Source organism: Xenopus laevis, chromosome 9_10L (genome assembly GCF_017654675.1).
Source record: "Xenopus laevis strain J_2021 chromosome 9_10L, Xenopus_laevis_v10.1, whole genome shotgun sequence".
Taxonomy (NCBI): Eukaryota; Metazoa; Chordata; class Amphibia; order Anura; family Pipidae; genus Xenopus; species Xenopus laevis.
The window spans coordinates 49526899-49551772 of record NC_054387.1 but is presented as its reverse complement, the minus strand read 5'-3'; the positions used below and the strand labels follow the sequence as shown (position 1 = coordinate 49551772).

Below are 24874 nucleotides of genomic sequence, written 5' to 3'. Positions count from 1 at the left end.
TACTGGCCATGCTTCAATCCACCCTGAAAACATGTCTACATGGACCAACACATATTCATACGTATTACATTTGGCTAACTGGATATAATCTATCTGTAACCTCTGGAATGGGTACAGTAGTTTTACCAAATGTTTTTGAGGTGGTTTTTCTTCCTTACCTGAGTTATATTTGGCACAGATAACACATTTCTTCCAAAATTCTATAGCGTGTTGCGCAAATCCAGGAGCAAACCAAAGCTTGTTTACCATAGCTATCATTCCCCCTTTGGAAACATGGGATGGGAGGCGCGTGGTATCTGCTAACAAAGGAAATAAAATGGGAGGAGCACACAATAGACCATCCCCATGTTTCCAAACACCATTTTTCATCTTACACCCTTTGGCTTTCCATTTGGCATGTATTTGTGTGCCAGCCTGTTGTTGAAGCGCATTAAGAACATCCATATTGACTGGTGCTGGTGGGCAGTCAGTGGTCCTTACAGTTAATCTTACCTTCTGCCAATTCACAGGCCTTTATAAGGGCAAGTAATTCAGCACTTTGAGCAGAGTGTTCTTTAGGGTTAATAGACTCTGAGTGTAAGACCTCTGAGTTAGTGACAACAGCAAACTCTGCACCAAACCCCCCTTCTGGATGTTGTAACCTGGAACCATCTACAAACAGGTTAAGATCAGCATTTGGTATAGGTTCATATAGTACTAAGTTTGGAGGTGTGTAGAATTGATTTATTACCTGTGCGCAGTCATGTTCCAGGCTACTTTCACTATCCCCCTGGTGCTCTGTAGGCAACAGTGTTGCTGGGTTCAATACATTGCACCTGAGGAGAGTGGGACCAGCAGACTTCATATTTTGTAAGCCTGGCTGCTTACAGTTGAGTGTGCTTGATTATATAATAATCTATGTGATCCAGAGAAGGTAAACCCAGCATTTTCGGTAAAGTGTTCCCCTTTGGAACTAGGCTTGGAAATGCTCACGCTCCCCCCCTTTATCCAAAAGAATCTAAGTTGTGGATTAGGAGTGGCTAGAATTTACAGACAGGGTAACCCCTCTTTTGATCTCTCCAAATATTCCAGAACAGACAAATCCCATAAGAAGTGCCAAAGTCAATAGCAATGCATACAACCACGGGCTACACTTTATATCCAATGTTAGACAGTACTTATCAATATCATTTGACAATGAGAAGTTAGTCATATAGCTTTTAATGACAGGAATATTGAGTAAGAGTGAGATACGGTTGAGTGAAAAGATAAAGTTGTACAGGACGTACAAGGGTTAGAGGGATGAGATAAGTAAGAACATACAAGGATTAATGAGAGATTCAGGGAGAGGGGCGTGATAAGAACATACAAGGGTTAACCAGAGATTTAGAGGTTTAGAACCAACTTTCATAGGTTATTTTAGCAACTTAGATAGTGTTAGGGACATGCAATTTACACGGTCTAAACAATATCCAGCATTTATAAAGTCATATAGCAAACAGACAACTTATACGTTCAAAAAGACATGTACAAACAAACTTACAATTGACCTATCCAAGGTTCTGGACGTGTGCTACTCTTGCCGATACAGCCAAAGAAGGCATGAAATTGATAGTGAGAGCTTTATAAGAGACAAAGCATGTCTCACCTGTTCTGGCGCCTTTAGGTCTCAGTATCCATTTCACCTCCTCCTGGTTTGGCTGCTCCGCAATTTCCTCACTCCCGGGTTATTTCGGCACCAAGCTGTTAAGGAGAAACTGTTGGATAGGCCAAGTTTGATTGAAGATACGTTTATTCACGTGAAGAGAGTATATACACACTGCTGTGACAAAGCAGTGTAACAGCGGTACTCTAAAAATTCAGCACACAGGCACACACATATATATGGTTAACAAAGGCTCAAAAGTCATGTAGGCTTCGTTATCTAAAAATGCACACAAAGGGTGGAGGGGTCCACACAGCAAATGAAAAAGCAGCTTCTCTGTTACATTACACAATATGCTAAGGCAGCAAGTACACTGGGCCCCTCTATAAGCAAAGTTCGGCATGACTCATCCATAATGGTCTTTTATCAGAAAAACAACTTAAGCATCTTGCAAAACTCCATAATATCAAACGGTATGAACAAAATGGAGTAGAGAAACAAAATGGATCGTGTTTCTCTTCCACACCCCAAGGCAGCCCCCCATCTGTACCAGCAGCAGCCATCATGGCCCCAAGGCACCCCTCCATCTGTACCAGCAGCCAACCCAGACATGGCCCCCCAAGGCAGCTCCCCATCTGTACCTGTGCCAGCAGCCCAGACATGGCCCTTAAGGCAACCCCCCATCTGTACCTGTGCCAGCAGCCCAGACATGGCCCTTAAGGCAGCCCCCCATCTGGACCTGTGCCAGCAGCAAGAACAAGAAACTTCAAGTTCAATTACAGCCAGCAGCAGGGCCCCAGCCAGCAGTACAGAGTCAGACAGCATGCAGTCTTCAGATCTTCAGTCAGCAGGTCCTGTCTGCGCAACCGAACCGTTCCTTTTTACTGAGTGACGTGAAGTCATGTGCCGCGGCCCAATGCACACTAGTACGCCAACGCATCACAGTTGTTTGGAAGGCAGGTGGGCTCCACCAAGTGACTCCTGCTTGCTTTAATACTAGGGAGGAATGGATTAAACAAGCCCCAGGGGGTTGGGGGCATGCAATTTTTTTTTTTTACAATCATGCATTTATACTAAAGGCCATCATGGAAACTAAATTTTAATAATGAAAAATAAAAATTTCCCCCTGAGAAGTGCGCGCCCCCCCCTCCCCGTTATTGCGCTCTAGGCGGCTCCCTACCCCTTGTTCCAGCCCTGGCCCCTGATTTAGTGCTTAGTTTCCAAACAGCAATTTGTTTCCCATTATCCATACCCTCACTACTGTAAATGTTAAAATTATCTTTTCCTTGGCTGCCAACCCTCACGTTTTCTCCCTCTTTCAAGTTAATTGGCGTGTGCCAATCTGTAAGCTTGGAAAGGGTTGGCAGAGAAGCCAACCACAGCATGTGATTGTTTGCAGCACAAAAACTTGGCACATCCATCTGCCTTTTATTAGTACAGGAGGGAGTGGGGCTGAACTGGGGAGTGTACAGTGGTGGGTACTGTTTCCGCAGGGACCTTATGATGCATACATCCCTTCCCTTGTCTTTTAACAACTCCTCAAAGTTGTATTGTTTTATTACCCTTTATTATCAACTGTGCACACACAAAGAGCATCAACACACCTGGTGCTGACCTGAAATCATGTGATTGAAATGAAATATGAAATACTTGTAACCTACATCTGCAATGATATCATAAGTTACTATTTCTTTATTGGTGGAATAATATATTTAATAGTAATAGCTGTTTGTGTTTTATTAGGAATGAATATGGATAATACATTTCTACCCCAGGCATAGCATAAAGTCAAGCACACTGGTATTTTCTATTACCTTAGACACATGCCAGGGTAATGGACTTAATTATATACATAGCATAGACAGGGAATACAGTTTTCCCAACTGAAAGAAAATGTAATTCCAAGCAAAATGAATCTTCTCCATGGTTTAAACATTATTCGTGAATATCATTTCTATTGAAACCAGTGTCTGTCTCTTTCTATTCTCATTTTTGAAGTAATGTAGCAGACGCTACAGAAGAAGATTTCTTTCGGTCAAAACTTATTAGTACAGAGAAAAAGGAAATCATTTTTAAAAATTAGAAGTATATGGTTAAAATGGAATTTGTTGTCTTTTTTGTCTTTTGTTTTATCTTTTTTTTGTTGTAATTTGGAGCTTTGTAGATAACAGATTTCCAGATAAGAGTCTCCTACACATGTACCTTCTATTCTCTTTTTGTTTACTTCATTTTATTCAACTGTTGTCTTATTCACGTGCTTTTTTTTTATTTCTCTCCTTTTTCTGCCATCCTTGTTTCATCCTTTTTCTACTAGTTTTTTCCCCCTCTTACTTTATATGCTCTACATGAATCCTTATCCATGTTCCATATCATGATTTTCTGTTGTCTCGTTATATACCTCGTCTACTTCTGCATTGTATAATCTTATTCCTCAATTTCCACCCTACCATCTTGCTCTCCTTTTCCTGTTTTTTCTCTACTTCTTCTACTCTAATCTCACACTTTCTAGTGTTATTTTCCCCTTTTTCCCAAGTTATTCTATTCCTCCTTGGTCTCCCCTCCTTGTTTCTACCTTTTCCATTCTCATTTTTTCTTAGTTTCCAGCCTCTGTTCTCTAATGTCAATCCTCTTTTGCTCTTTTCATTTCTTTTCTAGCCTCACTTACATTGTTTTTATAAGCTTCAAGCTTTTGCCTCTTCTTTTGGTTCTCCTTCTTACTCACATCCCAGTCCACATTCTGTTCTACTCCCTATTTGTCTTGAATTCTTCTCCATCATTGTCTCCACTTTTATTTGTATTATCTTTCTGTTGTCCTGCTCTACATTCCCCTTCTCCACCTCTTCCTCTTCTGCTCCCCATGACCTCAGACAGTGGCCTTGTATTTAACGGAACAGTAACACCAAAAATGCCCTGTCCAGTACAATGGTGTTTTATTGGGCTTGTTTATATAAACTATAGTGATGTTTCTGAAGCAAACACAACAGTTATGCATGAGACATACAGTGGTGTGGAAAACTATTTGCCCCCTTCCTGATTTCTTATTCTTTTGCATGTTTTTCACACAAAATGTTTCTGATCATCAAACACATTTAACTATTAATCAAAGATTAGTCAAAGATAACACAAGTAAACACAAAATGCAGTTTTTAAATGAGGGTTTTTATTATTTAGGGAGAAAAGAAATCCAAACCTGTGTGAAAAAGTAATTGCCCCCTGAACCTAATAACTGGTTGGGCCACCCTTAGCAGCAATAACTGCAATCAAGCGTTTGCGATAACTTGCAGCGAGTCTTTTACAGTGCTCTGGAGGAATTTTGGCCCACTCATCTTTGCAGAATTGTTGTAATTCAGCTTTATTTGAGGGTTTTCTAGCATGAACCGCCTTTTTAAGGTCATGCCACAACATCTCAATAGGATTCAGGTCAGGACTTTGACTAGGCCACTCCAAAGTCTTCATTTTGTTTTTCTTCAGCCATTCAGAGGTGGATTTGCTGGTGTGTTTTGGGTCATTGTCCTGCTGCAGCACACAAGATCGCTTCAGCTTGAGTTGACGAACAGATGGCCGGACATTCTCCTTCAGGATTTTTTGGTAGACAGTAGAATTCATGGTTCCATCTATCACAGCAAGTCTTCCAGGTCCTGAAGCAGCAAAACAACCCCAGACCATCACACTACCACCACCATATTTTACTGTTGGTATGATGTTCTTTTTCTGAAATGCTGTGTTACTTTTACGCCAGATGTAACGGGACGCGCACCTTCCAAAAAGTTCAACTTTTGTCTCGTTGGTCCACAAGGTATTTTCCCAAAAGTCTTGGCAATCATTGAGATGTTTTTTAGCAAAATTGAGACGAGCCTTAATGTTCTTTTTGCTTAAAAGTGGTTTGCGCCTTGGAAATCTGCCATGCAGGTCATTTTTGCCCAGTCTCTTTCTTATGGTGGAGTCGTGAACACTGACCTTAATTGAGGCAAGTGAGGCCTGCAGTTCTTTAGATGTTGTCCTGGGGTCTTTTGTGGCCTCTCGGATGAGTTTTCTCTGCGCTCTTGGGGTAATTTTGGTCGGCCGGCCACTCCTGGGAAGGTTCACCACCAGGGATGGGCGAATTTGACCCGTTTCACTTCTTGTTCCATGTTTTTGCCATTTGTGGATAATGGCTCTCACTGTGGTTCGCTGGAGTCCCAAAGCTTTAGAAATGGCTTTATAACCTTTGAAATTGAACTCAGGTGTGATAAACCACAGTTAAGTTATTTTTTAACAAGGGGGGCAATCACTTTTTCACACAGGCCCATGTAGATTTGGAGTTTTTTTTCTCCCTTAATAACGTAAACCTTCATTTAAAAACTGCATTTTGTGTTCAATTATGTTATCTTTGACTAATAGTTAACGGTTTTTGATGAGCAGAAACATTTAAGTGTGACAAACATGCAAAAGAATAAACAAAGGCTAATGGCATGCTTATGTTTGCAGCTTTCTCTTAGGAAAATTCTGCCAATGAAAATTACTTTCCCTGCTGAAGGCCCTTCACATTTAGTAGGTTTAGAGGCATGATGCCTGTGTTAACTGGTTCTGCTAGTAGGGCAGCCATTAGCGATGGGCGAATTTCTCCCATTTCGCTTCGCCATAAAAATTGCGAATTTCCCGCGAAACGGTGAAAAATTTGTGAAAATATTTTCGCCGGCGTCAAAATGTTTTTGACGCCAGTGACAATTCTGACGCCAGCAATAATTCAGACGCTGGCAACAATTCTGACGTCCGTTAAAGTTAATGGGCGCCTAGAATTGTCGCCGGCCTCAGAATTTAATAATGTTCACGCTTGGTGTGTTTTATTTTTAAACCGCTTTATTAAAAGTTATATTTTAAAAAATGGTGTTGGATCAAAAGTGCAATAATTAATTATTTAAATTAGCTTTGGCGGTCTGAACTGGGTTGCTGGGAGTTGTGGTACAGGCATTCAGGCTATCTGGAGCCCTGACCCTCACTCCAATTGTTCTTTATAGTTTGATACATTGTATTCAACCTTGCAGGTCAGCCAAGCATAGTATACTGTTACAACGTGGACAACTTTCCACAATATCCTGTTATTCACTTGAGTTTATTCTCTTTCTGAGGCATTCAACGTCAGAAAAACGAATTGTGGCAGGCTTTTTATCCAACCCTTCTAATTTTAACAATTGGTGGGAGAAAGCTGAACAATTATTTAATGATGAAAGTGGAGGACCTGCTAAAGAGAGGATCAAATTAAACCCTGCTGCTCATTTAAATAACACAGGGTTTTGTGACAAATGGTGTAGTATCTTAACAAAGTGTTCTTTGGAGTTAATGGAATTAATTAAATCAGAAGAAGAAGGGCACAAACAGGGGCAGGTTAAGGGACAGACAGAGATGGGGTTACCGACTAAACAGGTAACAAGCAGTGACTCACTACAGATATTAAGGGGCCCATTTACTTAGCTCGAGTGAAGGAATAGAATAAAAAAAACTTCGGATTTCGAATGGTTTTTTTGGCTACTTCGACCATCAAATTGGCTACTCAGACCTACGACTCGAACGATTCGAACTAAAAATCGTTCGACTATTCGACCATTCGATAGTCGAAGTACTGTCTCTTTAAAAAAAACTTAGACCCCCTACTTTGCCAACAAAACCTACCGAAGTGCAATGTTAGCCTATGGGGAAGGTCCCCATAGGCTTTCTAATGTTTTTTTGGTCGAAGGAAAATCGTTCGATCGATGGATTAAAATCCTTCGAATCGAACTATTTGAGGTAAATCCTTTGACTTTGATATTCGAAGTCGAAGGATTTACATTCGGCAGTCGAATATCGAGGGTTAATTAACCCTCGATATTCAAACCTATGTAAATCTGCCCCCTAATCTGTCACAATGTGTTTTAAATGAACAACAAACTTGGTCACACTTTTTTCATTAAAATAGTCAGAGAAATTCGGACTTTGATAAATAAGGCCCTTAGAGTTTAATTTCTTCTTTAATTTTTTTTTTTTTTGAAACATTACATTTTCTTGTAAAAAGGCCTCATTTATTGTTTTTTCCATATTGTAAAACAAGATCAAAATTACCATTTAGTATAGTAGAAAATATTTTTTTTTAAATACTCATTTTTTTTTTACTCTTGCCTTAATTTCAGTTTGTATAAAATCATCAAAACTACAATATTGTAATTTAAAAAAATAATCTATTTAGAATATGTCCTTAGTGGTATCAAAAGTTTAACTGTTTAAATTTTTTTTAAAATGTAAAATAACATTTTCCTATATTTTTCTACTTTTGCTCTGTTTATTGATTTCAGCAGCTTGTATAAAAACATCAGAAGTAAACTTTTAAAATTAAAAAAAAACAAGAATTTATTCACAGAATATGACAAAAGTATAAAAACAAAAATCACATACAAAAATCTTAATTTGCTAAAACACAAATGTAAGTATTTTGCTATAACAAGATTGTGTTAAACAGTATTAAAAAAAAGGTATAATATACAATATATACATCTTGGGCTTCTTCCTTGCAAGAAGAGGCATAATTATTACCCATAATCAATGCCAGAAATCGTTTTCTTAACCTTCTTATTTAATGCAGAAGCTGGAGATTATTCGGTTATCCACAGTCTAGCTGGTTTAAAATATATTTTTGACTGTAATAATTTTGCAGATCCAAAAGCATACACACACTTTTCTATTTCTAAGGCACATGTATACATTTGCTTGTAGAGAGCTCTGATTTCATTGTGAGGACATCTGCTTTTGGTATTCCATGGCTATGACCAAGACGTGAGACCCCTGCTGCTTTGTTCTCTGGGCAAAGATTTCCAAGTGGTTGAGTTATTATAAGGTGGTTTATAAAGCTTTCTGCTAGGGCAGAACACAAGTTACAATAGATACCAGATGATAGAATGATGATGACCTCCTAATGATGATGACCTCCTAATGATGGTGACCTCCTAATGCTGGCTCCGGTGCTGTCACTTTTTGATCTTCTCAGACTTTCTCTAACATTGTTTGCATACTTTCATTCATGTGTGTTTGTCCTGTCCTCCTCCGCTTCTGCAAACATAAGACTTAACAGTTTAGCAACTTGATGAGCAATACTTTGTACTTCAGCCAATGTTAAAGGGCATGTAAAGGCAAAAAAATAAAATCCTATTTTTACTTTCTTTAATGAAAAAGAAACCTATCTCCAATATACTTTAATTAAAAAATGTGTATCATTTTTTTATAAGAAACCTGAGTGTACTTCATTTACTGCTGTGGATAGGAATTGTCAGAAGGTCCCTAACTGCTCTGCAAGGAAACAGTCATACTTATGAACAGCAGTGGGAGCCCCCACCTTACTTCCCAGCCATGCAGAACTAAAGCAGCTTTGTTTGTTTCCCTGTAGAGCAGTCGGCGACTGTGTAGAGATTTGTATTGGATTTTATTTTTGCCTTTACATCCCCTTTTCTATTTCCAACTCCAACTGCAGGGACAAAGATCATGGAGTCAGATTTAAACAGATAAACTGGGATTCTCTCTGGAAGATTATTCTGCTGCAGCCACTGATTCTGCAGTTGGAGAAAGTTTGTATTAAACAATATAAAAACTATAAAATCCACATTAGATTACATGACAGTGCAGTCTGCCTATTCTGATTATGAATCAGTCTTGCTGTATCGGCTTCTGGCAGATATTATTTGACTTGTGCTGTTTTGATAATTTATGAGGATCCCTTGTTAGACCACAGGGCAGTTTTCCACTTTGCCTCAGTCCACGTCCAATGATGTTACTGACGTGTAACCAATTGGTCAGATGTTCCAACCAGGTATGTTTTTTAGCACAACACAACTTTTTCAATGTTGCCCCAATTTTTTTGAAAAGTGTCGCTGGCATCAAATTCAAAATGAGCATTCATTTCTCAGAAAACAATAACATCTCTCAGGAGCTTACTTCTGAAAAAAACTCAAAACATCTAAAATTTGATCGAATGTTAACGACCCGAAAACTCGAATCGACTTCGAACGCAATTCGAATCGAGTTTTTCTCAGAAAAAAAAAACGAATGTCAGAAAGGCTATTAACATCTTTCAGTGGGTCAACAGTAGTGATGGGCGAATTTGCGCCGTTCCGCTTCGCTGAAAAATTCACGAATTTCGCGCGAAATTCGAGAAACGGCGAAAACTGCGTGAATTTTCGCGGGCGTTTCGCGAATTTAGTCGCTGGCGGTGAATCCCGCAAATTCGCCACGAATTCGCGCCTGGCGAATAAATTCGCCCATCACTAGTCAACAGACCGTGGTTTTAAACTCGAAATTGTGAGTTCTGAGTTCGAAAATTCAAATTTACCATTCCAACCTCAGCAAATCTGCCCTGTATTGCACGGCTAAACATTTTTTTGAAAATTCAGCCAGGCACTTGGATTTGGCTTGCTGAAAAGGCAGAATCGGTATAATCGAATATAAAGATCGACATTTGACATTAATAATAGCTCACCATATAGATGTAAAGGGCAATGACAGTGGCAGCCGCCACTATGATCAGAGGCAAATACCATATCCTGGGTGAGTCTGTAGAGAAAAAAAAAGTAATGTAATTGAGTGAAACTGTGCCGTTTCTTATTTATAAACAAAATTGGCTAATGTAGACAACTATAGCATGTCACTATAACAACAGACTGCTTCCCAAAATACTTTTTTACCATATGATTTTTAACCGCCATAATATATCCTAATATATTCTTCTGAGCATGTACATTTTTTTCCTATAAAGGCTCCCATAGGCCACCCCTTGAAGCTGCTGTCCTAGGCCCAGGCTCTATAAGGCATATATAGAAAACTGGGGCTTGAGGACATGCACAGTGTCGGACATGCACTGTCCCGTGTGCTCCCTTCCTTGTGTTCCACGCCAGCGCGCATGTGCAGACGGTGCTGGTGCGCATTAGCAGACGGCGCGGTTCTCCTTTTTTTTTTTTTAAATACCACGATTGGGGGTCTGGCCCGGCGGGGGCCCATGAAGGGTCGGACCCACCGGGTTTTTTCCTGGTTTCCCGCCGGGCCAGTCCGACCCTGCTGGACATGCATGTGGGGTTGTATCTTTTTTTTCCAGGGTATTTTATGTAAATGGAAATTTTTAAAGCAATCCTGGGCTTCCTTCCCAGAATTCCTACTTTTTTTTTTAATAGCTCCAGTCTTCACAGTGATGTTGGTGGAGGGTGATGCAGAAGATAATGGGGGTGTGTGTTTTGAGGAGAGTTGATGATGCCAGTGAGCAGGGCAAGTGCCTAGGCTTGATGCAATACAAGCAGGAGCGTAACTACAGAGGAAGTAGAACTTGCGGCTGCAGGGGGGGCCCAGGAGGCCATAACTCGTATAGAAGTTAAATAACTGTTGGTAAAACAGGTCAACCTCTAGACATTTTGGGGGCCTGATAGTAATAATTTGCTGTGGGGCCCAGAAATATCTAGTTAAGCCACTGAATACGAGTGTCAATTTTTCAACCAGAGGAAGCTGTGTAATAACCCCAAACCTTGCTAGCAGCCCCAATTTCACCCTCCTTACTTTCCACTAAGACCCACTTATCTTCCAATTGGTGTGTGCTTCTAGTTAAATAGGGACAGCTGAGTAAATTAGTTATAATTTTTAAATACAATAAAGGATAAAATGGCTCATTTAATGCATTTGATATCTGCAAAGCCCTGGTTGGGGATGAAAAAAGGGGCACAGTGCTGTTGGAATTAGGACATGGGCAAAAATCACCCATGGGTGATTCTCTTTAAGTCTCTCTGTAAACCATCTATACCCCTCTGCCATGTGAGACAATAATGATCACTCACCCTGGTACATTTCTGGTGGTTTGACCGAATCATTGGAATACGATGCTGTCAATAAAAACAAGTAATTAGCAAAGTGTTTATTCAGCTTGCCAGTACCTTTTAGACCAGGCAATTCTTAATTTACTCCCATCATGCTCAGTCATGCATGTAACTTAATCCAGAAGATAAAAGATAGTGATTGGGAGGCAGAACATGAGATAAAACTGCAACGCGCAATTGATTACAGTCAATGTTTTTGAACTTGATAAAGGGCTTGTGAAGCCCAAAACATGTAGGGGCAGATTTATTACTGCATGTGGTATAAAAACACGTTTTTTCTTAGAGCGACTTCCGCGTGAATTTACCTACAAAGTAATTAAGTAAAATTACGGTGGAAAATCTGTAAAGCATACCTTGATAAATTCTAAATTTATTTCACACAGCTTTTTACTCGTTTTTTTCCACTAATATCGTTTTACACAACATAATAAATATGCCCTGTAGTGTGATAAATTCCACGTTGCAGTTTATCTCTGCATTGTCCTGTCTCCAAATCACTATCTTATATTTTATGGATTAGCTTCAGTGACTCATTTTCACTTTCCTTTATTTATTTTGATTTGTATATTCATAACATTTTATAAAGAGGTATCTCTCTTTCTGTCTGTTCTCCCCACATTCTACCTGCTGTTTTATTGTCATGGAAGCCCTTTTAAATCAGAAAACATTTTACCCAGACCAGCACTCTGCAACAACCAATCAGATGCCTGCTTTTATTACTGAAAATGAAGTACTGTTGCTGATAAAAAGCAATCAGCTGATTGGCTGCTATCGGTTACAGGCCTGTGGGGGTCACAGGTCTTACTTTATTGAATCCTCGTGATTTATAACCATACGTATTCACATGACTGATTTTAAAATCATAATTTCTAGAAAACTGTGCTATTGAAATGATAGAATCACTCACTTTGGGTTCCAGATTCCGGAGTATGTTCCGAAGGTGTCTGCTCTTGAGCTGCAACAAAATTAAATGGAAATAGTGGTTTAATTCTCTTTATGCATCTTACTTAGGAATTTCTAGGCCTATGGTATACAGGGCTTTCCTGTGCCTGCTGATGCCAAGTTATACACCCCATGCCTGGATAGCTGCGAAATAATGTTGGCGCTTTATAAATACATGTTAATAATAATAGAAGAGCTCTGAATGAGTAATAAGGGCCATGCTTTTGTGCCCCTTAGAGCTCTTGAACTTCTGTCTGGGGTCTATATAAATGACTGGCTGTTTCTAGGAATATTTAGATGTTAGTGTTCCTCACCCGCCCCAATACTGCTACAGAACAATCTTCCCACTCACCTTTCCCTTCCAGTTGAAGGTTACATTTTTCATACCCATTGCCAGCAACCACAGTCATACAGTAGCATCCGCTGTTCTGCCGTCTGTACAGTCTTAACTCTGATGTCCTATTGGCATGGTGAAACGTTAACAAGCCCAATTCATTCTTCAAACTTTTGTTACTTCTGGTTACTTCCAAACGTGTGAGTGATGCATCACATTCCGTGGAACTTTCCTTGCATTCCATCACTTTTATATGTTCCAAATCACGGATATTATTACAGGTCACAGTGACATCTTCACCTTTTTGTTCTGAACTCAGCTTACAGTTACAGTGTACCAGCCCTAATGGGGGGGGATACAAAGACACAAACTCAATTTTAAAAATACACTTTTCTCTTCTAAAGTGCTGTGGACTATGTGTGCACTCTACTAAAGCATATCAAGTACAGTGTATATGAATATAACATTGGAAACATACCGCCATAAGCATGGGATATACGCAGGGCAATGACAATCCACAGGATAGAAAAGGAAGCCATCTTGAACAAGGGTGAGCTATTCCTTTAACTGGATGGCAATCTGCAAAATTAGAGTTAAGTCAATCATTAAATAGGTTTCTTTGCCTCTGTAAATATAGTTGTTGCCTCCTTCCTTTTAGGGCAGAGACACACTGGCAGATTCGGGGAGATTAGTCGCCCGGCGTCAAATTTTCTCTTCTTCGGGGCGACTAATCTTTCTGAAATAGAATGTAAATCGCCAGCGGGATGGCACTCGGAGCGCTTCGTTTTCTAAAGTTGCCTCACGAGGAAACTTCGGGCGACTTCAGAAAACAAAGCACTCCAAGTGCCATCCCACCTGCGATTTTCATTATAGCCAATTGAAGGTAGTTCCGAAGAAGAGGAGATTTGTCGCCGGGCGACTAATCTCCCCGAATCTGCCAGTGTGTCTCTGTCCTTAAAACAAACGCAGATAAACTCTATATGTAGTTTGGTGTTCATTAAAATGCATGTTGTGTGTTGGCTCAGAAACCAGTGCAGTCTGCATCATGCATCTAAATTAACTGCTAATTACGCACGCAGCATGTAGAGTCCATAGGTCTATTTCTGAAAGGGACAATGTTACAACCATAACCAAAAAATATTCTTTAATCACATAAAGGGACAGCACAATGTATAACTGTATACCAGTGCCCTGCATGAGACCCATTGCGTAAGGAATCCGTTTTATTTGCGAAATAAAAAAAACTGTAAACCCAGAATAGAAAAATAAAATTAGCATTTTAATGGCAGTTAGCACAATACAAATAAACACCTTGTTAATCAATGTTCATTGTTGTGGAGCACCAAATCACAAAAGCCGGGCATTTCCTCCTGAGACAATACTGATTTGCAGGTAATATCAGGTGTATTATCCATTATACCATGCATTATAGAATCATATCCATTACATACTGCCCTTTTATTAAAGTATTAGGTGTATATCAAATGTTCCTGGCACTTGCTGAAGTACAGGATTGTATTCCCACCCTCTGTTCAGGCAATATCATCAGAAGTCTCTGGAATTTGGTTTGGATTATTGTGTTACCTTATAGGGCAGGTAAAGTGTAACTATTTGTATTATTTCCTCTGATGTTTTAATCATTCATTTCATATACAGATAGATATATTAACCCATATATATATTACATATCATAAATATTTTTTTAACAGATTGTGTGTTTTGTTTCTAGGTCGTTTGTGAAAACTAACAGCAGAGAACAGGTTTGGACTGAGATTCAAAATAGGCCCTGCTGTTTCAGGTACACAGAGGCCCAAACATCTCCCCACCACACTGTATGCTGCAGGGAGAGGAATAGGGAGATGGTAAGTGTATAAATGGTTACACTGTACCTTTAAAGGAACAGTAACACCAAAAAACGAAAGTGTTTTACAATCATGAAAACACAATGTACTGTTGCCCTGCACTGGTACAACTGGTGTGTTTGCTTCAGAAACACTACTATATTTTATATACAAGCGGTTGTGTAGCCATGGGGGCAGCCATTCAAAGCTGAAAAAGGAGAAAAGGCACAGGTTACTTCGCAGATAGGAGATAAGGTCTGTATACTAAAGATCTTATCTGTTATCTACTGTGTATCCTGTGCTTGAATGGCTGCCCCCATAGCTAAACAACAGCTTGTTTATATTAACTATAGTAGAGTTTCTGAAGCAAACAGTGCAGAGCGACAGTAAATTACATTGTCATTCCAATAAAACACTTTCATTTTGTGTTGTTATTTTAACTTCTGAATCTGGCCTAAGGGGTTATATAGCTGCATACTGCTGATAAATGAGACCTAGATGCTGTGCTTACAGACTAGTGTCCAGACTTTTCACAAGGACATTTGTTTAGAGCTGGGAATACAGAGCAAGGATTTGAACCTTCATCTTTTGAACTGGGATTTTAATGTTAAGGCAAATACCCCTTAAAGGAGAAGGAAAGGTTAAAACTAAGTAAGCTTTAACAGAAAGGTCCATCTAAATATACCAGTAAACCCCCAAAGTAATTTTGCTCTGAGTCCCTTGTCAAAAGAAACACAGCATTTCTTACCTTCTATTGTGTACTCATGGGCTTCTGTATCAGACTTCCTGCCCTCAGCTTAAACCTCATTGCCCTGGGCAAGAGCATGCTCAGTTTGCTCCTCTTCCCCCTCCCTTCTCTACTGTAATCTGAGCCCAGAGCAGGGAGAGACTCAGGCAGGAAGTGATATCACACCATGTTAATACTGCAGCTCCTATCCTAAACAAACAGAGAGTTTCTAGAGCTTTTTACTCCGGTATGGTAAAACATTGTACAGAATAAATATAGCATTCTAGCTTGCACTATTGCAACTAATCTATTGGCAATAAAATGCCTCCGTAGCTTTCCTTCTCCTTTAAAGTTTTCAAAAATTAGTTTGGGGGCCCTGGTATTCATGTATTAACCAGGGTGGGGAACGCATTATTTGACATATAACCCAAGCTGCCAAGTTATTTTCTGCAAAATGCCTTTTCCACTGAAACCTGCTCAGTCATGTTGTGTAAACTGTATCATGGTTAGGGATGTAGCGAACGTCGGAAAAAAAGTTCGCGAACATATTCGCGAACTTGCGCAAAAATGCGAGCGGTTCGCGAACGGTTCGCGAACCCCATAGACTTCAATGGGAAGGCGAACTTTAACATCTAGAAAAGACATTTCTGGCCAGAAAAATGATTTTAAAGTTGTTTAAAGGGTGCAACGACCTGGACAGTGGCATGCCAGAGGGGGATCAAGGGCAAAAATGTATCTGAAAAATCTGCCTGTGTGTGCTTGGAAGAGATAGTGTAGGGGGAGAGCTGTTAGTGATTTCAGGGACAGATGATAGTAAGCTTGCTGGCTAGTAATCTGCTTGATACTGCTCTGTATTGGAGGGACAGAAGTCTGCAGGGATTTGAGGGACATTTTAGCTTAGGTAGCTTTGCTGGCTAGTAATCTACTGTTCTCTTTAAACAACTGCCATACGTTGACCTTGTAGGCATTGTTTGCCCAGTTTTTTTGGACGCAGCCACTGAAGCACAGTTGCCAGAAAAAATATGCCATATAAATGCTGAAAATAGTAATTTTTCGCCATACGTTGACCTTGTAGACATTGTTTGCCCAGTTTTTTTGGACGCAGCCACTGAAGCACAGTTGCCAGAAAAATTATGCCATATAAATGCTGAAAATATAAATTTTTTTGGTTGCAGCCACTGAAGCACAGAGGCCAGAAAAATTATGCCATATAAATGCAGAAAATATGCATTTTTTTGGTCGCAGCCACTGAAGCACAGTTGCCAGAAAAAATATGCCATATAAATGCTGAAAATAGTCATTTTTTGCCATATACGTTGAGTCAACGTATGGCAAAAAATTACTATTTTCAGCATTTATATGGCATATTTTTTCTGGCCTCTGTGCTTCAGTGGCTGCGGCCAAAAAAACTGGGCAAACAATGCCTACAAGGTCAACGTCGTTGACCTTGTAGGCATTGTTTGCCCAGTTTTTTTGGCCGCAGCCACTGAAGCACAGAGGCCAGAAAAAATATGCCATATAAATGCTGAAAATAGTAATTTTTTTGGTCGCAGCCACTGAAGCACAGTTGCCAGAAAAATTATGCCATATAAATGCTGAAAATATAAATTTTTTTGGTTGCAGCCACTGAAGCACAGAGGCCAGAAAAATTATGCCATATAAATGCTGAAAATATAAATTTTTTTGGTTGCAGCCACTGAAGCACAGAGGCCAGAAAAATTATGCCATATAAATGCAGAAAATATGCATTTTTTTGGTCGCAGCCACTGAAGCACAGTTGCCAGAAAAATTATGCCATATAAATGCAGAAAATATGCATTTTTTTGGACGCAGCCACTGAAGCACAGTTGCCAGAAAAAATATGCCATATAAATGCTGAAAATAGTCATTTTTTGCCATACGTTGACCTTGTAGACATTGTTTGCCCAGTTTTTTTGGTTGCAGCCACTGAAGCACAGAGGCCAGAAAAAATTAAACCAGTAGGGTTTGCACCCTAGTTTGTAACGGTGGCGGAGGGAGGAGGAGGACGCTAAAGGACAGCTGTGTGTGGAGTCATGAGGCTTGAAGAGAAGGACAGCTGCATAGAAGTCAGAACAAGTCTTCCGGCGTGCAGTAACCCTCCGAGATCCACCCCTCATTCATTTTAATAAAGGTCAGGTAATCGACACTTTTGTGACCTAGGCGAGTTCTCTTCTCAGTTACAATCCCTCCTGCTGCACTGAAGGTCCTTTCTGAGAGCACACTTGAGGCTGGGCAAGACAAGAGGTTCATGGCAAATTGTGACAGCTCTGGCCACAGATCAAGCCTGCGCACCCAGTAGTCCAGGGGTTCATCGCTCCTCAGAGTGTCGATATCTGCAGTTAATGCCAGGTAGTCCGCTACCTGCCGGTCGAGGCGTTCTTTGAGGGTGGATCCAGAAGGGTTGTGGCGCTGCCTTGGACAGAAAAACATTTGCATGTCTGACGTTACAGACTGGCCAAAGGGCTTTGTCCTTGCAGGTGTGCTCGTGGCAGGATTACTGGCACCTCTGCCCCTGGAATGTTGATGAGTTCCTGAAGTGACATCACCCTTAAAAGCATTGTACAACATGTTTTGCAGGCTGGTTTGTAAATGCCGCATCTTTTCGGACTTGTGGTATGTTGGTAACATTTCTGACACTTTATGCTTGTACCGAGGGTCTAGTAGCGTTGCGACCCAGTACAGGTCCTTCTCCTTAAGCCTCTTGATACGGGGGTCCTTCAACAGGCATGACAGCATGAAAGACCCCATTCTCACAAGGTTGGATGCAGAGCTATCCATCTCCGCTTCCTCATTATCAAGGACTGCATCATCCACGGTCTCCTCCCCCCAGCCACGTACAAGACCAGGGGTCCCCAAAAGGTCACCACTAGCCCCCTGGGAAGCCTGCTCCTGTTGGTCCTCCTCCTCCTCCTCCACAAAGCCACCTTCCTCCTCTGACTCCACTTCTGGCACCTCTCCCTGCGTTGCAGCAGGTGCCTGGGTTCGTTCTGGTGATTCCGACCAGAAATCGTGCGCTTCCAGCTCCTCGTCACGCTGGTCTACAGCCTCATCTGTCACTCGTCGCACGGCACGCTCCAGGAAGAAAGCGAAGGGTATTAGGTCGCTGATGGTGCCTTCGGTGCGACTGACCATATTTGTCACCTCTTCAAAAGGTCGCATGAGCCTGCAGGCATCGCGCATAAGCACCCAGTAACGGGGGAAAAAAATCCCCAGCTGTGCAGATCCAGTCCTACCACCCAGTTCAAAAAGGTACTCGTTGACGGCCCTTTGTTGTTGCAGCAGACGTTCCAACATAAGGAGCGTTGAATTCCAGCGAGTCTGGCTGTCAGAAATCAAACGCCTGACTGGCATGTTGTAGCGCTGCTGAATGTCAGCAAGGCGTGCCATGGCTGTGTAGGAACGTCTGAAATGGGCCGACACCTTTCTGGACTGGGTGAGAACGTCCTGGAATCCTGGGTACTTGGAGACAAAACGTTGGACTATTAAATTTAACACATGTGCCATGCAGGGCACATGTGTTAAATTGCCTAGTCTCAACGCTGCCAACAGATTGCTTCCATTGTCACACACCACTTTTCCGATCTGCAGTTGGTGTGGGGTCAGCCACCGATCGGCCTGTGACTGCAGAGATGACAGGAGTACAGATCCGGTATGGTTTTTGCTTTCCAGGCACGTCATCCCCAAGACAGCGTGACAACGGCGTACCTGGCACGTCGAATAGCCTAGGGGGAGCTGGGGGTGCACAGGTGTGGAGGAGGAGAAGGAGGACCCAGCAGCAGAGTAAGAAGAAGAAGAAGACGAGGTAGAGAGCGATGGAGGAGTAGAGGTGGTGGCAGAACCGCGTGCAATCCGTGGCGGTGACACCAACTCCACTGTTGTTGTTGAGCTACCCATTCCCTGCTTCCCAGCCATTACCAAGTTCACCCAGTGGGCAGTGTAGGTGACATACCTGCCCTGACCATGCTTGGAGGACCATGCGTCAGTAGTCATATGGACCTTTGGCCCAACACTAAGTGACAGAGATGCGGTAACTTGGCTCTGCACATGTTGGTACAGGTGTGGTATTCCCTTTTTAGAAAAAAAATTGCGGCTGGGTACCTTCCACTGCGGTGTCCCAATTGCTACAAATTTGCGGAAGGCCTCAGAGTCCACCAGCTGGTATGGTAAAAGCTGGCGGGCTAAGAGTGCAGACAAGCCAGCTGTCAGACGCCGGGCAAGGGGGTGACAGTCAGACATTGGCTTCTTACGCTCAAACATGGCCTTCACAGAAACTTGGCTGGTGGCAGATGACTGGGAATGGGAACAGGTGGTCAAGGTGGAAGGCGGAGTGGAGGGTGGTTCAGACGGGTCAAGGAGAGCAGAGGTAGAGCAGTAAGATGCTGGACCAGAAGGAGTGTGGCTTTTAGTTTGCCTGTTGCCTTTGAGGTGTTGCTCCCAAAGTGCTTTGTGCTTGCCGCTCATGTGCCTTCGCATAGAAGTTGTACCTATGTGGCTGTTGGGCTTACCAAGGCTCAGTTTCTGACTGCACTCATTGCAAATTACAATGCTTTTGTCAGAGGCACACACATTAAAAAAATCCCACACTGCTGACTTTTTGGAAGTGTGCGATCTGGCGGTAACAGTAGAAGTTGGCGGAGTTGGCGGTATTGGCGGCAATGGCGGGTGCGTTGGCCGGCTGAACACAGGTGCCGATACATGTTGTTGCCCTGCTGATCCCTGCGGGCTGTCCTCCCTGCTTCTTCTAAGTCTTATTCTCCTACTGCCTCTCTGACTCTCCGTCTCTCCATCTGAACTACCCTCCTCTTGCTCTCTTCTACTAGGCACCCACAAAACATCAATCTCCTCATCATCATTCTCCTCAGATGCATCAATTTCTTCTGACACATCACAGAAGGAAGCAGCAGCGGGGACCTCCTCCTCATCACTCATTATGTCCATCTCTATCGTGTTCTCTGCCAGAATTAAATCTGGTGTAAGGTCCTCATCTCCTTCATCTTCTTCTGGCAATAATGGTTGCGCATTACTCAGTTCAAGAAACTCATTGGAAAATAACTCCTCTGACCCCAGTGAAGAAGGGGCACCGGTGGTGGAGGAAGTGTTACGTGGGGTGGCCATAGCAGTGGAGGATGAGGAGGATGTTGTGGTAAAGTTAGAAACGGTAGAGGATGGGGTGTGCTGTGTAAGCCAGTCAACTACCTCTTCAGCATTTTGGGAGTTCAGGGTCATTGGCTTTTTAAAACTGGGAAATTTGCTAGGGCCACAGGATTGCATAGCAGCACGGCCCCTAGCACGGCCTCTGCGTGGCGGCCTGCCTTTGCCTGGCATTATTTTTAAAAAAACAACAACAACAACAAAAACTCAGTTGGTTTTTCTGGAAACGATAATACACACAGCTAGATGGCGGGTTGAAGAAAACACTGTGCAAATAATGCCTACAAAGTCAACGTATACACTACTACAGCGGTGGATACGGATTACGTAAAATATATGAATGCTGCTTGAAAAAAAGTAACTCAAGTGGTTTTTCTAGAGACGATAATATTATCAATATTTAGACAAAATGTGAACAAGCTCACACAGCTCGATGGCGGGTTGAAGAAAACAGTGTGCAAATAATGCCTACAAGGTCAACGTATACACTACTACAGCGGTGGATACGGATTACGTAAAATATATGAATGCTGCTTGAAAAAAAGTAACTCAAGTGGTTTTTCTAGAGACGATAATATTATCAATATTTAGACAAAATGTGAACAAGCTCACACAGCTCGATGGCGGGTTGAAGAAAACAGTGTGCAAATAATGCCTACAAGGTCAACGTATACACTACTACAGCGGTGGATACGGATTACGTAAAATATATGAATGCTGCTTGAAAAAAAGTAACTCAAGTGGTTTTTCTAGAGACGATAATATTATCAATATTTAGACAAAATGTGAACAAGCTCACACAGCTCGATGGCGGGTTGAAGAAAACACTGTGCAAATAATGCCTACAAGGCCAACGTATACACTACTACAGCGGTGGATACGGATTACGTAAAATATATGAATGCTGCTTGAAAAAAGTGACTCCGGTGTTTTTTCTGGAGACGGTAATATTATGGATATTTAGACAGAATGGGAACAAGGTCACACAGCTCGATGGCGGGTTGAAGAAAACAGTGTGCAAATAATGCCTACAAGGCCAACGTATACACTACTACAGCGGTGGATACGGATTACGTAAAATATATGAATGCTGCTTGAAAAAAGTGACTCCGGTGTTTTTTCTGGAGACGGTAATATTATGGATATTTAGACAGAATGGGAACAAGGTCACACAGCTCGATGGCGGGTTGAAGAAAACAGTGTGCAAATAATGCCTACAAGGCCAACGTATACACTACTACAGCGGTGGATACGGATTACGTAAAATATATTATGGCTGCTTGAAAAAAGTGACTCCGGTGTTTTTTCTGGAGACGGTAATATTATGGATATTTAGACAGAATGTGAACAAGGTCACACAGCTCGATGGCGGGTTGAAGAAAACAGTGTGCAAATAATGCCTACAAGGCCAACGTATACACTACTACAGCGGTGGATACGGATTACGTAAAATATATTATGGCTGCTTGAAAAAAGTGACTCCGGTGTTTTTTCTGGAGACGGTAATATTATGGATATTTAGACAGAATGTGAACAAGGTCACACAGCTCGATGGCGGGTTGAAGAAAACAGTGTGCAAATAATGCCTACAGGGCAAATAATGCCTAAAAGGTCAACTTATACACTACTACAGCGGTAGTAAAATAAAAAAAAGTAAAATAAAAAAAAAATGAATATTAAAAAAAAAAAATTAAAGTTGGTGCTGCTGAACTACTAGGAGCAGCAGATTAGCACACCAGTCCCACTCCCCAACACTGCTAGACTAATAGCACTGGGCTCTTATAGTAGTAGTAGTAGTAGTAGTAGTAAAACAACAAAAAAATAAATAAAAGCAGTCCTTACAAGGACTACTGTTATTGCAGCAGTCAGCAGATGAGATCAGAAGCAGGACAGCTGCCCACTGCAGCTACATACAGAGCACTGCAGTAGAAGGTAGATTACTAGCCAGCAAAGCTACCTAAGCTTAAATGTCCCTCAAACCCCTGCAGACTTCTGTCCCTCCAATAACAGAGCAGTATCAAAACGATTACTAGCCAGCAAACTTTCAACTGTCCCTGAAATCACTAACAGGCAGCAGCTCTCTCCCTACACTATCTCTTCAGCACACACAGGCAGAGTGAAAAAACGCTGCAGGGCTTCGGTTTTTATAGGGAAGGGGAGTGGTCCAGGGGAGAGCTTCCTGATTGGCTGCCATGTACCTGCTGGTCTGGGGTGAGAGGGCAAAAAAAAGCGCCAACAATGGCGAACCCAAAATGGCGAACGTCGCGCGACGTTCGCGAACTTCCGGCGAGCGCGAACACCCGATGTTCGCGCGAACAAGTTCGCCGGCGAACAGTTCGCGACATCTCTAATCATGGTGTTGCAACTGCCACATTTTGTTCTGCCGCCTCAAGGACATTCCAGCATAGAAAGTTTTAGTGGACCTTGTGCCTCGGTGAATTTCAACCCCGTATCAATATAGTCTACTATATTCATCTTTATCTAATAAGGCATGTTTTTTCAGACCGTGAGTGAATTGCTTTACATTTTAATTACATATAGACATAATATAATTCTAAAGATTGTTATTAGAAGACTGCTTTGCTGTCATTGTCCCTGGTGCTTTCAGACTGTTTCCTTTGCACAAGTACTCAAACACTGCCCCTCCTCCATTCTATCACCGAACTAGTTGCACCAGTTTCATTTCCAGTAAAAGGAATATACTGATAAGAACAAGGTGTATCAGAGAGCAAAGTTTGCTTATAAATAATTGACCTGTTTTTCTACTTTCCCTGGCTTTCTGCCTGATCACCGGACAATAAAATGATTTTTATTTTATGCAAATCTACAGCTCAGTGCAACTTATTTTAGTTTGAGAGTAAAAATACATTTATATTAACCCCCCCAAGACTCTGTGCTTATATGTGGCTAATTGTTTATTAATTATATGAAAATATTGTATTCCTAGGATAACTTTTAATCAGGATGTTTTTATCAAGGCAGACGGTTACAATAAATTTATTTATATTTTCTTTATTACTCTACATCAGTTGTCCCAAACCTTTTTTACCTGCCACATTCAAATGTGAAAGGAGTTGGGGAGCAATACAAGCTCCCCTGGGGGTGCCAGATAAGGGCTGTGTTTGGTTATTTAGTAGCTCCTATGTGGGCTAGAAGCCTACAGGAGGTTCTATTTGGCAGTACACCTGTTTTTTATGCAACCAAAACTTGCCTCCAATCCTGGATTTCAAAAAGAAGCACCTGCTTTGAGGCCACTGAGAGCAACATGCAAGGAATTGGTGAGCAACATGTCACTGCTTTACATCAACAAATCCGCATTAGTTGAGCACTTCTGCATTCCCCAGACTGACGGAAGCAGTGTAAATAGTTTGCCGTTAAACGGATGCCACACATTATGCGGTGTGCAATGTGTTTTCTTTTTCCATGCACAGGTACATTCAACTAAGGTATTCTGTAAACTGAATGCACTCTCTTGCTAATTCCTTATGCTGGGACAGGTACTTGCACACCCTGTAGATGTAAAGTAGCTTTCATATAAAACCTGCAGAATAAGCACAATCCAAAGCTTTCAATGAAAACCCAGTACACACCTGACTTTGTTTTCATTGTGGTGATGCTGGTAACCAGTCCCATCCAAACCCACCATGACGCTAAGTATTTAGTACTGTACCTTAGTGTGTGACTCATGAATCTTCAGCGTCTCAAAGCCAAATGTGCCTGACAAGCAGAAGTATGCAACCTTTATACCCAGACCTACTTTCATTTTCACTTTTGGTGCACAGGGGAGCTCTGCTACTCAGTAAAGGAAATATTTTCTGTATGCATTGAAACCGACCAATAAAAATAGTGGACCTCCTAGAGCCTACAAGGGAATCTTGTGTCTGGGCCTCACTGTCCACAAAGAGGTGAAACATTGTTTAAAGTGTGGCTCGCAGTTGTATATAATAAAGGTGGTCCAGGATTGAGGGCAGCTTGCTTTTGGGCACTCTGCAAACTTGGCCCAACAACCTTAAAACATACCTCCCCACATTTTGGAAGTAAAAAGAGGGATATACATTTTTTTCGCACGTAGCGCAGCACATTTGTTGACCACGCCCCTTTCTGTGACCACACCCCCTAATTACCTTGTTCATTTTACAAACAAGGGAAAGTTGTGCTCACCACCAGTTTTCAAAATCACTAGGCGGGGGTGCAATGAGGCTGTGACCACAAAATACATATAGACACATACAAGATTCCTCTGCACTCAACCCATTATCAATATATTTAAGACAGCGACACTTTGTGCACACTGCTACTGAAAAATGCCTTACCCTTTAAACAAAACAGGGATTGTTTGTCCATATATTGCAATATATTTAAGCTGGCCAACTACGTCAA

At 41.6% G+C, this 24874-nt stretch overlaps 1 protein-coding gene across 1 annotated transcript; it reads right to left on the bottom strand.

Moving 5' to 3' along the window:
- Positions 1-7944: 7944 nt before the first annotated feature.
- On the bottom strand, positions 7945-24264 carry XB22064859.L (uncharacterized XB22064859 L homeolog). Its single transcript, XM_018235405.2, has 7 exons — positions 24165-24264; positions 13233-13333; positions 12773-13096; positions 12386-12433; positions 11440-11484; positions 10101-10174; positions 7945-8680 (listed from the first exon to the last, which is right to left on the bottom strand). The coding sequence occupies exons 2-7, from the start codon at positions 13291-13293 to the stop codon at positions 8615-8617; spliced, it is 618 nt and encodes a 205-aa protein (XP_018090894.1). The 5' UTR covers positions 13294-13333; positions 24165-24264; the 3' UTR covers positions 7945-8614.
- Positions 24265-24874: the final 610 nt, after the last annotated feature.

Coding starts and splice junctions, on each gene's coding strand:
- XB22064859.L (XM_018235405.2), bottom strand. CDS start 13,293: ATGGCTTCCTTTTCTATCCTGTGGATTGTCATTGCCCTGCGTATATCC. Junction 13,097..13,232: donor TATATCCCATGCTTATGGCG/GTATGTTTCCAA, acceptor CCCCCCCATTAG/GGCTGGTACACTGTAACTGT. Junction 12,434..12,772: donor CCTTCAACTGGAAGGGAAAG/GTGAGTGGGAAG, acceptor ATTTTGTTGCAG/CTCAAGAGCAGACACCTTCG.